This window comes from Lethenteron reissneri, chromosome 15 (genome assembly GCF_015708825.2).
Source record: "Lethenteron reissneri isolate LAM-NWPU_2019-01 chromosome 15, ASM1570882v1, whole genome shotgun sequence".
Lineage (NCBI taxonomy): Eukaryota > Metazoa > Chordata > Hyperoartia > Petromyzontiformes > Petromyzontidae > Lethenteron > Lethenteron reissneri.
In genome coordinates, this window is record NC_083793.1 from 4,744,854 (window position 1) to 4,759,227 (window position 14,374).

Here is a 14,374-nt window from a genome sequence, read left to right on the forward strand (position 1 = left end):
CCCCCAAATAAAACATGCTTCAAATCGCTTTAAACTATTGTCATTGTAGTGCGTATTTAATGTGGCGCTGCACTCTAATGTTGCAGGAGAAAAACATTTATTAAGAAGTCTATTTAATGTTATTGTTTTATATTTTATTATTTCCCTTCTACGTGACTTTACCGAAAGAACCAAGAATATGAATCCCTGCAGTCACGAAAGCTTCAAATCAAAATTTAGAACGTGTTGTCTATATTTATTTAAAGTTGTGCATTTTGATGTGACGTCACATTTCTCACCCCCCCCCCCCCTCGTCACACATCGTCACAAATGTCTGACCACCCCCCCCAGGTGCGTGACGTCATTTATGGATGGCCCCTAATACAAATATGAATTCGTACAAATAATTTTTTACAGGACATCTTTTCTCTCACTTTTGGAATGCGCATTCCAAATACAGTACAAATGTGCCCCCCTCACATATGCCCTGCCAATCGATTAAGCCGCGTGGCACAGCCATTTATACTCCTCGGTGGACAGAGGGAGGAATTCAACAATCTTGCTTTCCATTTCAACTACAGTGCAGGGAAAAACAACACGGACGTTTTGGGATGGTTGGCTCGCGAACTCCAGATTATAGTTCCAGTGTGATAAACGTTACACCAAGGCAGAATCCACAAACTTAGGCAAAATCCCATACATTTACAGAGAGTCCCCGAGTTACGATGGTCCAACTTACGATATTTCGATCTTACGATGGCGATACGACAAAATTGTAAAATATTTTACATTTCGCGCGGCAGGCAAACGCAGCAGCGAACGATACGTTCAATGCATGTATGATACGTAGCTTTAGCGATTTCATTTCAGGGTTACCACGATACGATACGTTCAATGCATGTTAAAAGTTTTTATAGCAGATAGGATTGTTTCCTGAAAACACTTTTTATTAAATTGCACTTCATATAGGTAGGCTCAGAATGTACCTTGTTTTTTTACTTTACATTTTACTGTGCAATACAGTATTGTAATTAATAAATACAGTATATAGTTTATACAGTACGGTACTGTAACTTGCTGTTTTGCTAAATTATCAGCATTCTTTAAGACTCCTGGGTAGGCTAGGCCATCTTCGACTTACGATATTTTTGACTTACGATGGGGTCGTCGTCACGCATCTCCATCATAAGTAGAGGACTACCTGATCTTCCCGAACACCACAGGATGTATTCAACAAGGATGTGCCTTAAACTGCAGATTGCAATGGATAACTTAGGTAATGCTACAGCAGTTTTTTGTCGTGTAAATTAGACAGCCGTAAACTTGACGTCGTTAAATTCCGTGTCACATCATAAAAAAGTAACATTCCACAAAGCCGCAACAAATACAGCTACGTTGATATTTTCTAAATATCGGGATCAGAATCTTTCTTTATATTGGAGGAATTCGATGAGCTACAAAAGATATTTTTCACAGATGTCCAGCGAATAATTTACACGGTGCATTACAATAAATGCAATAAACAAAGAGCAAGTAAAATAAATGCAAATATTGTAACGAGTGTATTGTAGACTAAGGATAATAAATCATTTTCCTCTGGACATATTAATGCCTGTTCTCAACCACAAATTGCCTTCAACACAGCACGCCTGCTGCACTCATAACACATCCCTAAACCGCACCTTAATCTTATATCCCGGGCTCATTACGAGACAATTTGCTCTACAAGAAAGGGGAAAACAATACCGCAGGATTCTTAAATGTTCACAGGGGATTTTCACGCTGCAGTTGGTTAAGAATGATATGGTGAAGTTTTCAAATGCACAAACAAGGGCGTGTGTGTGTCTATAAACACACACAATTAATACAACTATGGGGCAGTAGTTAAGGCACTACACTCTGAACATGGACAACGGAGTTTGATTCTGAGTCAATGACTAACACACTAAACTATAAAAACCACTACAAAATGTTTTATTTTACCAAATAAGGCCCACTGAGCTATAGAGCACTTTTTCAGAAGCTGGCCACAAATGATAGCTCAACAAAGTGGCTTATCACGTGGACATTTATACCAACCAAATACTCTAAACGCATCCTTCTTAAATGTGAAAAACCGGAGGACGCGGAGACAATTTCACGTGACCACAGGGAGAACACTCAAACTCCAAATATACAGGCGTCAGGGTCGGGATCAAACGCACGACCTTCTGCACACCCGGCGAGGTAGTTAACATCTCAACACGGTGGAGGCCCTATGACGAGTAATCTCTGAACTGGTCCTAGGTTTCCCCAACCTCCACCAGCCTGCAGTGAGCAATGTGGCACAGCATGGACAAACAACCGCCATGACCAACGTCGCTTGGGGAGGGCTTCATCCAGCAGTGGATCGAGAAAAGGCTGTAAATTAACGTTTTTAATTTACGGTACATGTAAAATTCCCTTTTTGTATTTGTTTACATTTTTGCGTTGTATTTTATAAAGCTACTTTTTGACGTGAAACGATAAAGCATTTAAGTTTAACACTAACGTGAAGTATTCTTGGTTCTTTCGGTAAAGTCACGTAGAAGGGAAATAATAAAATAATAAAAATAAAACATAATAAAATAATTCTCACGACGTTTCGGCCACAACGCAAGCAGCCGTCCTCAGGTGAAGAACAGGTCTGTCGGAAAGACAGCGTCTGAATGACTTTACGGAAAGAACCAAGAAGATGAATCCCTGCAGTCACGAAAGCTTTAAATCGAAAACTAACGTGAAGATTTTTTTTGTCCTCATTCGAATGTCCTAGAGGAATTCTGCATAACCGCTACTCGCTCTTTAATGCTTTCAGTTGATGTGAAAAAAAAACGTGTGACTATTACCACCCTAACCAAACAGCAATGTGCATCTCTTAAGGATTCCCCTCCCCCTCCAGTCATCACCAGCTCAATAATTGAGAAAGCATTTTCACACTTGGTAACCTTCCTGATTTGGCTTAAAATTGTAATAGGTCATACGCGAAAAACAAAAACGCACATTGCAAGGTACCCTTAAGTGGAATGATAAAGGCACGAGCACAACCGCACAAATTTGCGAGTGTGCACGCACACACTTGATGCATTGTGGCTGCACACACTTGATGTATTGTGGCGAGCATTACCAAAACAAGGGAGAGAGGTCAACATGCTGCGCAGTGGCCTACTGCCATATCACAGCACTAAGCCAACAAAAATCTTGAGTTCCGGGAGTTCAAATCCAGGCCGCTGAATTTTTAAGCCAGACAATTGGGCAAGCCAGATTATTCTGGGTTCCCAAGTGTGGTGAGGTTGGTAACGGTCTCAGACCAAATCAACATTGATTGCACGATGAAACCCCTATTTGTAAATAAATTCCATTTTTCACCTAATGTAGCACATTTTTGATTGAATGCCTTGTGATTGACACACATCGGTAGAGCTTGTTATAGCTGGTTACCAAAAGTGTGGATAAAAAAAAAAGTCCCATAGAGGCGGCTTCAGATAAATGTTTTGTGACTCCCCCATCTTCCTTGCCTGTTCTCCGAAACAAGGTGGTGCACTGCTCTCTGGTTCCATGGAACACATCGCATAAACCGGCCCCCTGGAAGATCTGTTGCGGGAGCCACTTCGTTTGCCTGCTTGGCATCTCGGGAAGCCACCGAGTGAATCACCAAAATAGATGTCCCATTGTGTAAGCTCTTCCCGTTATCCAAAAGAAGAAGACTGCTCTCTGTGAGAGCTCTGAATGGAAATGGAAAGTTATCATCTCGTGACAATCATGCTGGTACACCAATTCGAAATTAAATTGGAGAGGGGTGCGGGGGAAACAAAGGGAAAGCCAAGAAAGTGTTTGTGATGAACACAGAGTGACAATTGTCATGACAACCCTTTCTGAAGTTAATTTAAACATAACCTCCCCCAAGCAACATTTTGACTTGCTGTTCATACCCATCATGGAAATATTTGCTCCGCATTTAATTTAACTTTTTGGCTTTAAGTGTGCACAGATGTGTGCTGAAAAATCAACCATGAGAAATATATATATTAAACATTTATATTACCTCCATTCATAAACTTACTCGGAACTAAACAATACCTGGCATTGTTTTGAACTCCTCTATGGCTATGATGAAGACCAATAGGATAATATGAATGAACCACGCACAATACTGTGTTACAGTTCCTAATTATGGCCAACGAGAAACACGCTCTATGTACAGCACAGAATAAAGGATGATCATCATCATCGTCTATGAAAGAGGCTGCTTACAGGGAGCAATTGATGGACGCAGCCATTGGACTCCTCAACACTGCGGGTCTCCCAATCACCATCATCGGCTTTTCTCTTCCATTCACATCTGTGCTCCACATGGCCAACAGTGCACGACAAAGAATGGTGTTGATTGTTGTGACTTTAAAGGGTCAAGAGACTGCTTGCATCCGTCAAGGCATGTGCCGTTCAGCACTTTAAGAGGTTTTTTTTTTGTCGGAAGATGAAGCGGGGAACACTTTTACGGCCAATGCCTACGCAACAGTAATAAGGCCTGCCAGCCAAAATTGCCAATTTTAGTTTTATTTATTTATGTCCTTGACTTTCTCTTTTTTATTAACAACCCGTATACAGTCACTGAAGTCACCGAATCTGCATGCTTTTATTATACGTGTTTAATTATGATAGCAACGATCATTTACAGACTTTCCTCAATCAACTGCTGGATGAAAGTTTTCCCGTACCGTGTTGGTTGCGAGGGATGTGTTTGACTGTACTTCACCACGATGGCCAGTGCAAGTTGGTGATGGGGGGGGGCAGAATTGGTTTTTAAAAAAACTCACCACTGATGTTAGCCACGGCTGGGAATAGAACACAGGTTGACAGGTTCATTGGGCAGTGCACTACCACTACACCCGCCATTCCACCCACAAAACACTTTCATCATTATCATCATCAGCCATGATCTTTCTAATGTTGGATGAAGATCTCCCCAAGGCATCGCCATGCCTTGAGGTCTACGCAATGTGACAATCAATCGAGATCTGACATGTGAACTGACCTCGTCTCTCCATCTCCACGGTTCAGATATCACTTGCCAATGATGATAGCCGTGGTGGCTCGAAATCTAAGCAAACTATTTTTTATTTGACCTGATAAGGCCCACTGAGCTATATAAGTGTTTTTTTAGAAGCGACCTGGCCACAAATGATAGCCCAATGAAGTGGCTTATTACTGGTAGAAACCGCCTGGTTACACCAGCGCACAGAGGATTATTGTGTCCGTCCGTTGCGCAGGGAGGGGCTGGGTGGGGAGGGAGGGGCTGGGTGGGGAGGGGTGGGTGGGGAGGGGCTGGGTGGGGAGGAGAGGGTGGGGAGGGGCTGGGTGGGGAGGGGCTGGGTGGGGAGGGTGGGGCTGGGTGGGGAGGGTGGGGCTGGGTGTTGAGGGGCTGGATGGGGGGATGTGTGGGGGGGGGAGGGGCTGGGTGGGGGGTTGGGCTGGGTGGGGAGGGGAGGGGAGGGTGGGGAGGGGCTGGGTGGAGAGGGTGGGGCTGGGTGGAGGGTGGGTGGGGAGGGGCTGGGTGGGGAGGGTGGGGCTGGGTGGGGGTGGGAGGGGTGGGGCTGGGTGGGGAGGGGCTGGTCACCCCGTGGTGCCCTTATAAAACTCAACGTTTAACCTACTCACACCGGCTTGTGCCCGCCCTCACAGTCGGGCATATTTGCGGAATACACCACGCCGCCGTTGACCCTGGCCATTGACTGAGCAAACCAACGTTCCTCCCAGCTCCCTCCGCAGGAATGTGTTAGTGTACATTTATAGCAGCCAACACTCTAAAACGCATGTTTCTAAATGTGAAGGGAAAAATCCGAAGATCTGGAGAAAAAATCCACACGACTATAGAACATGCAAACTCCAAATCTACAGGCTTCAGGGTCAGGATGGAACCCACGACCTCCCATATATCAGTTAAGATCTCGCCACCGCGAGATGTTAACTAAACTTGGGTTTATGGGTTCATAGCGCAGTAAGGCTTACCACTGCATGGCCATAGGTGCATTGTATATAGTATGCATGGAGTAATTTATGCAGATGCCTGGATATCACGCCAAAGGGCCCAATTTTCAACACAGCTGGATGTCTTTAAGTTCCCCCAGACAAAGTGGTCCGTTTATTCCCAATCTTGAGCAAAAATAAATTGCAAAAATGTTTGCAAAACTGTAAAGCAAATCACCATAAAAGGCGGTGCATAATGCTGCAATTGCAATGGGACATACCTCAAATTAGGTCTCAGCCCTCGCTTGCTAAAAATCACATCTGGAAGGACGAACACATGGTTTTTTATGGTCATATGGTTAAAAAAACCCTTCCTGTAAAATTTTCCCCGCTGCAAAATGCGCTCATTAATCCTGAGCATTCGCAAAAAATCCACAAAAAAGCCTCCCCTTGCATTCCTTAAAACACAATCATCACCTTCAGATGAGTGAGCGGAGGCAATTCGTCAATTTTCCATCAGCACGAACGGAGACATAGCTATAAATCACACAAACTTAAGCGTTTCACAATGTGCAAAAAAATCTGCATACACTTACAAGTGCTGTGAACTCAATACAAAGCTCAAACCCGACTTGAGCCAGAGCCAACAACCTTGACTCTACAAAGCCAAGCCCAAGGCTGTTGCATTTCTGACTCATGCAGGTAACAATAGGCGTCCTGAAATATAATGACCTGCCCTTTTAACACAAAAACAAAAACCCACACGTGACATCAGTTGTCAATTTGCTATACAAGCGCTGATCGATTGACTAGACTTTGTTTACAAGTCGGCGAGACTTTGCCCCCCCTTGTGGCGGAGGTAGGCAATTCGAGCCCAGCGGCCGCCCTGGCCAATACTGTGAGTGTAAGCGGTTAATGCCGTCCACACTGCGAGGCAGACAGCATGCACGCCGCACGTACGTGCTGTCTCCTTCACGGTGAACGTAGGCCATGTGTACCGGCGTCAAGATCGAGATTTGCCAAATGTCACTCGACCCTATGGCGTACGTGTACCGTAATATAAGTTGGTACATCTTCAGGTCGGAAGACGTACTGAGGGCTCCCACAAGGCCACACGTGCGGGCATGGGGAGGGGCATGTGCTATTGTTTTTGGCTCCAGTTATTAAAGCGTGCGGTCGTGTCGCTACAGTTCTCTGCGGTGAGTAAAATGTCTTCATGCCTCTGTAAATAAAAGTAACGCTAACAGCTTGTGCGTTCCGAGATTCGGCGGTGAATGGGATCCCACCCTGCAACTTGCAAATATCTCGTAACGGGAAAAGGGAGTTAATCTTCGTGATCACAATACAGGCCAGAATGTAGATTACTCGTAATAATGATATTATTTAATCTCCTGACCAGTGAGTTGAGGCACAGTAATAACATTTGCGCATGTCTGTTAATGAGCAGAGCTATAAGATAGGATAGAGATCCCTCTCCTTATAAGTCACTCTACTATAATCCAGTACTGTAGAGAAATTGATGATTTATAATCCAGATCAAATTTCAAACTGTTTATATTCTACTTTACGCGTGTCACAAAGAATTATTTGTTGCGGGATAAAAAAACACATATCTGCCAACAATGTCGTTCAATATCGCTCGATGCAAAAGTGTAAGTTTTGCATACATTATTTTTGTATTTGTCTCATTATACAACAAATCATAGAGTTTAATTGAGTGCTAAATGTGCTTAATGGGTCAAAGCAATGAATAAATGATGCTCACACTAGCCAAGACGATGTCTGTGCATATATCTGTTCCTGCCAGTGGGTGCGGTACAAATCGGATGCCTGGTCGACACGGAGGCTGTAATACGAAGCAACGCAGATTGCGGAAAACAGTGCGAGCGGTGTAAGCGAGAGCTCTCTTTCCAAATACCAGACGTGGCAATGACATTGACACAGCACCATTCGGAATCACACGTTCCAATTGTTAGATTATGTTGCTGGATTTTCAGTATTCGCTGCAACTATCAACAAAAAGTAAATTTTAGTTTTACCGTCCACAAAATCCATCGGAAATGTAACTGCCGTACAAGACAAAAAACAGACTGTTGGGTCAAGTGCTGTTAGCGAGCACCTATGAAGGCCGGCACGGCACACGTGGGGGTGGGTGGCTAGCACCACACTCGGCCGCCTTTGTCTCCCCAGTGGCGATGTTTACACATCGCACCAGGTACTTATATGCGGCTGATTTGACCTAGGAGATGCGCAGGACCGGTTCAGATAATCGTCACTGGTGTTGGCCGTGAGCGGGAATCGAACTCGGGTTGCCAGGGTTTGTAGCGCAGCGTAGCGCTAACCACTAAGCCATCGCTCCCCACACGCACACACACCAAAACCTGTTACAAACATCCGTAGAGCACTATACTCTGGCAATGTTTGCAGTCTTCTTATGAATGACAAAGAACACAAACACGGTTGCAATTGCTTAGCCGCGACAATAATCATCTCCGGATACTGACAGCCACAGATTTGATTAAAACATAGAAGGGGTTTTATTTCTGTCAATTTTCTTCAATGAACCAACAGCTGCAACACAGTACCCATGTCTTCTCAACAACCTGGACAGCCTTGGCTTTGAATACATAATGCATTAATTAAGATTCATTAATGAGGTGGCCTTTTTTGCACGACGGATTGGCTCATTTTATTCAGCAATGCCACTTCAAGCATCCTTGTACACATACTAATTTACATTCTTGAGAATGACCAAACAACACATCTCCACTTGGGTGTCTTAGTTTAGGTAATGCTTTATAGCATGCTCCCAAAGTCACACGGACACAAAAATCCAGCACTAGCAATCATAATGAACAGCATGAGCACAATAGTCACGAAATAGGGCCTATTAGCCACTCAAATATATGACACTTATCACGATACTCTATTGCTACCACTTACAGATTACCGTTGATGCCTTGTCAAGAATGGCACATGTACACACTCGATAGCGTTCCACACAGAGAATTATAACAAAAGAAGCGGACGAGATTGGCATCCTGAACAAACAAAAAAGAAATCACAAAACCAACCAGCCCTGGGACTTGGGCGAAAATGTTGTCCCGGGCAATCGGAGGCCACCCGGCCAACCGAGAACGTCACAAAGCGGCGAGTTTCTGGGCTGGCCAGGTGAGACGGAGCCCCCACCCCCCACCCCGCCCGCCCAGTCCGCTCGCAAATCCGTCGTTCGTGAAAACTCACCAAATTCCGAGTGCAGGTCTCTCCGCAGACCGCAGAGCATCGTCGAGAACATCCAAAGGCATGAAAAGTCTTCGCGTCTGCCGACTCGGGGCGCTCAATTGAGTTTCGCTCCCGCTGATGTAGAGGAGGAGCGAGCGAGCGAGATGCCCTTCGGTTTAGAAGCCAGATGGGTGGCAGCCAAAGCAAAGCAGCTTCCAAGTTTTAAATTTTAAGCAGAAAAATGCATCTGCCTTCCAAAGGCCCACATGCTGTTCCCTTTCTTTCGTTTTCACCCCCTTCCACTCCACAAAAAACGAACCCCATCCACGCACAACCCACCCCACCTTAAGGGCAAGTTCGGCTTGGCTAAAGAACAAAGGCAAAAATAAGCAAACAACCAGAGGAGGAGGCAAGACGGAGAGATAGAGAGAGATGTTTTTTTTAAGGGGCTTTTAAAAATGCAGACGCGATCTTACACCGGAGACTACATCTAGAGCAAGGAGTTAAATGGCGATGTTGTGTTTAACGGGAGGGCTTTTCATCTTGGCCTCGGCTGACCGAGGAGCCACCACCGGATTTTGGCGACCACCGGCTCCGGGATAGAAAAACGTGCGCCAGAGCGGGCAGGGAAGACGAACAAGGCGATGGATGCGGCTTGCTCAGCTGCTGCCGGGAATCTGCGCCCGTGGCAGCGGTGAATGAGGGGCCCCGCTCTCCGCTCGTGGGGGGTTTGTCCGCGTCTGGGCCAGGGGAAACGCAATGCCGCTTGCAGGGGTGTTTCACTTACAATGCCGTGCCATCTGCCAAGCCCACGTACGGCACCGGCACACCGAAGCGCACGCGCGCATACTGAATCTCATTTACATGACATTACTGTGTAATCATGTTCAAGTTTTTTTTTTACCCTTGTAACCACCTCCTGTTTTGCATGAAATATGGTCCAGTCAGCAATGTACGAATAGGGCAACAACAACAAAAAAGCTGTTGGGGATGCGAAACATTCCCAAGTCCCACCCACAGCGAAGCTCTCACTTGGTTCATTCCAATGCCGCCCCTTTCAGTACCAATGTGGCTTGTGTGAGAATTCCAGGGCAGATTAGCCTGCTGAATGGCAAGGTCAGAAAATTGCCAACGGCTTAACAAAACCCCTTCCTCGACCTAGGCTCCTGGGTTTAAGATTGTCACTCAAGCCCGCTGGATTCTGTAAGCTCTTTTTACACCCACTGACTGCTTGCCGTGATATCACGCCTGTTCGCCACTGCAAGGCTCAATAGAGATACCAGGGGAAAGTGATGGATATTTATAGTATTACTATTTGTTATTATTGCGTTTGCAAAAATTGCTGGAGCAGCAACCAAAAAAACCCACTAACCATGTTTAACCACAGCTGCAACTCAATTGTGGGCATCAGATTGTTTGGCATTGACTTCTGCCCGTGACATCAGGGTATCCAGGGGCAGTGGACTTTTCCTATGACCTAATCACACACTGAATGCGCCCTATTTGACAAAACTTCAGAAGCTAAGCATGTCTGACCCTGGTTAATCCTGATATGCGTGACCACCGGGGGGTGAGGGGAGGGCTTGCCAGGTGTTGTAGGTAGAGCTCCAAGGTGGCTGGAAGATAGCGGTGCTGGTTATCACCACCTCGAATGATTGGCTTTTCTCCAGGTACTCCTGTTTCGATTCCACTTTCATAACACTCAGTCATGGTTTGTGCCAAACATCCCAGTACAAGACTCTCTTTAAAAAACAAAAATACTCCTGAGATTTAGTGAGGCTTTTGTTTCTCGGTAACAAATTATTCTTCAAGAGGCCACATGTTACCGATGCAGCTTATTGACATCAAAACTGGCTACAGATTGCCTAGTTTAAATAATTGCTACTTGGGACATTCATTTGGAAGGTCCATAGGCCAATATATAGATTTTTTTTTCCTTTCAGTAATTAAACATACAACCTACAGACTTTGTTTTAATTACAAGGCTCCTCTAAATAACGAAGTGTATTTTAATTGTTATATATGAGGCTGGTCAAACATTTCAGAAACGACACATTAAATAGTCATGGATACCCATTGTTCGGGATACTCTGAAGGCCGACACTAATGCAATCATCGCATAATAGAATAAGCGCATTGATGTTCGGGCTTTACAATATTGAAAAACAATTATGCTGTGTGCACTGTTAATGTCCCACTGTCAAAACATTTGACCGCCCATTAAATACGTTTAATCCATAGCCGTATTTTGTCGGTGGATCTCCCGGCCGCAAAAAAAAAATCCTGTGTGGTCTCCTTTTAACGATGCCTCCTGACCGCAAACGTGGCCCTGGTGGTTCTTACAATCTGGGTGTCTCAACAGCGATTTGCGATACTCAACGCCAGGATCATCGTTCATTACGGTCTGCTCGTTGTTACATTTTAAAGCGGCTGAATTGTTCATTCTTAAGCAATGTTTGAACGGGCAAAACAAAAAAAATCCCCGAGCTCGTAAACAATTTCCATCTCCGAATTTGTTTTAGCGACAGCGGCGTCGAGCAAACTCCTGCGGGGAAAAAAAATCACCACCAGTTTTGTTCAAAGTACTGACAGATAAAACTAAGGCCTCCATCAATTGCATAATACGGATGGGCATGCTGTAAATTTCCGTTTCATTTACATTTTGTTTCCCGCACCTCGTTCCCGGCCCACCCCGTCCCGTTACTGAAACAAACCGCCGCTCATCACATGATTGCTTCTCATTACGCCTGAAGCTGCGCTTTCACAACTGAGAGGTGGCGCGTGTCAGCGTGTGCGCGCTGTCGAGACCGAAAGTGTTCAGAATCGATAGGGAGCTATTACAATGCAGCTGGTCCCAATTTGACAAAGATTGCTTAAAGACTCATTGTTGTAGATTCAATTGCGTGTTCTCTTTTAAAACAGAAACGTTTAACGTGCGAATTGCCGTCAAGTAAAATCTAAAAGGAATTAAAGAGTTGGGATAAAGGGAAGCACGGAGAAAATGTTTATTATGTATGCATACGTATGTTGAACTTCTTTCGCGAGAAGTAATCGGTGCTGCGGGGGAATTACAGTGATGTATCGGCCTCATCACTATCCGAGTAGTTAACCTCGCATTCAATAAACCTTCAGAGCCAGGGTGAACATCCGACTCCAAATGTATTTAATGACTAGAACGAGGTAAAACTGATGGAAAAACACGGCACAATATACAGCATCTGTTAATACTTGCTATATCGATACAATGAATGAACACAAGGAGCATCATAACATTGTCTTAGATAACATGAAACTCAACAATAGGTCCTGGATGGACCAGGCACCTACATTAGCACTGAATAGTTACACAAGAGAATAAGCTACTGTGTTGAATACGGTTACATCATGTAATCACCATACTGCAGCTAAATGTACAGCACTGCACATAACACTGAACTGTGGATGAGATACTTCTTCATCGTTGCTCTCAAGATTGCATTAAAGTTACATGGGTACAAGTCTGACTCGACTTATCCAACTACAAGTAACATTCACAATAATGCAAGTGGCAGGCTTCGTTGTTAACTAAGCCTCATATTTATCATAACAATTTAACAACATTATAAAAGTATTTACAGCATTATAACGGCAATCCTAACATTATAACATTCTCAGTATTATAAGAACATAAACGAACTTACAGACAATGCTTCTTAAAGTCCCACAATGAATAGATGCACCCGTCTTCACTGAGACGCTATTTGTGCCTCCATTTTGTACTCTGTGTAATGGCTGACACCCTGCCTCATGGCTTAGAGAATCTTAAATCGTAACTTCCTGGTCACGTGACCAAACTCAACACCATATCAGGAAGTTCCTGTGAAATCAACACCCCCATACCTGCCATGGGGCAGAACACACGGTACTAACCCGTGAGCTGACATCTCAACTGATCCCTTAATTTTCCTACTCCCACATTCTGTTTGTTGACCCCTATTTTAAGGATCCAATGAAGCCTCTGTGCAGCACTCAAATACAAAGCTGTCCAATGCACTAAATAGTCTTGTCCCTCTGAAGACTCATCAGTTTCACGAACTGCACTTACCCACTGGTTCTCCCCTACCCCTCGTGCACAAACTAAGTCACCACGGGCAAGCTGGAGAGACGGCAGAAGGCAAATCCAGTCCAGAAATCCATTCACAAATACGAACGAAAGGGTTCACGTCAAGCCTAAATGAGGCTGCCCTTACAAGGACCAAAGCTTACTTCCATTCAGCCATGATCACAATTGATCATAAACTCACAATTCTTCATCACCACATGCCCAGAATCCAGCCACCTATATACCGCCCCAGTCACATGGCAGGTGTGACGAACTTGGCTCATGTCTCTTTGATAAGGCCAAGAAAATCACAAACAGCATCAATCTGTGCCTCCTCTTTCACGCCCCCCCCCCCGCCCCCCCCCCGAGTCTCCTCCTAACTTGGCTCAGCATCCCCACACAATTTCGATTTAAAGCTTTCGTGACTGCAGGGATTCATCTTCTTGGTTCTTTCGGTAAAGTCACGTAGAAGGGAAATAATAAAATAATAAAAAATCAAACATAATAAAATAATTCTCACGACGTTTCGGCCACACCTGAGGACGGCTTCTTGCGTTGTGGCCGAAACGTCGTGAGAATTATTTTATTATGTTTTATTTTTATTATTTTATTATTTCCCTTCTACGTGACTTTACCGAAAGAACCAAGAAGATGAATCCCCACACAATTCGACCACACAGAGACATCACGGCCACCATCTCCAACTTAAACATCCATCGCATCTCCCCTTGTATTCTAAAGGAACACTGATATGTTACTTTTCATTGTATAATTATGTTTTTGGCTCTCCATCCTGCACGCTTATTCACGTCTTTATGTATCTTGACCTCGATCTGCTCTCAACAGTTGCCCTATGGAGGCTGTCGCACGGAGACTGGGATTCTAGATTTGAAGCTATCGTGACTGCAAGGATTCATATTCTTAGGTTTTTTTCGGTAAAGTCACGTAGGTAAAAAATTAAAATTAATGAAAGTAAAATTAAAATAAAATAAAAATCACGACGTTTAGGAGGCAACACAAGCTTCCGTCTGCACATGTGTTGCCTCCGAAACGTCGTGATTTTTATTTTATTTTTATTTTACTTTTATTAATTTTATTTTTTTACCTACG

General features: G+C 44.3%; 1 protein-coding gene across 9 annotated transcripts in view; it reads right to left on the reverse strand.

Annotated features, from left to right (window-relative positions):
* The window catches only part of LOC133342611 (glutamate receptor-interacting protein 2-like), a 189,862-nt gene that overhangs the window by 83,580 nt on the left and 91,908 nt on the right, over window positions 1-14,374 (reverse strand). Inside the window, exon 1 of one of the 9 annotated variants that reach the window (XM_061551859.1) lies at window positions 9,205-9,864. The exons of the other annotated variants lie outside the window; for them this stretch is intronic. Coding sequence (XP_061407843.1) covers window positions 9,205-9,256 — 52 coding nt within the window. The 5' untranslated portion in view covers window positions 9,257-9,864. Of the gene's footprint in view, window positions 1-9,204; window positions 9,865-14,374 lie in introns of those variants that run through there. 9 annotated transcript variants of the gene reach the window in all.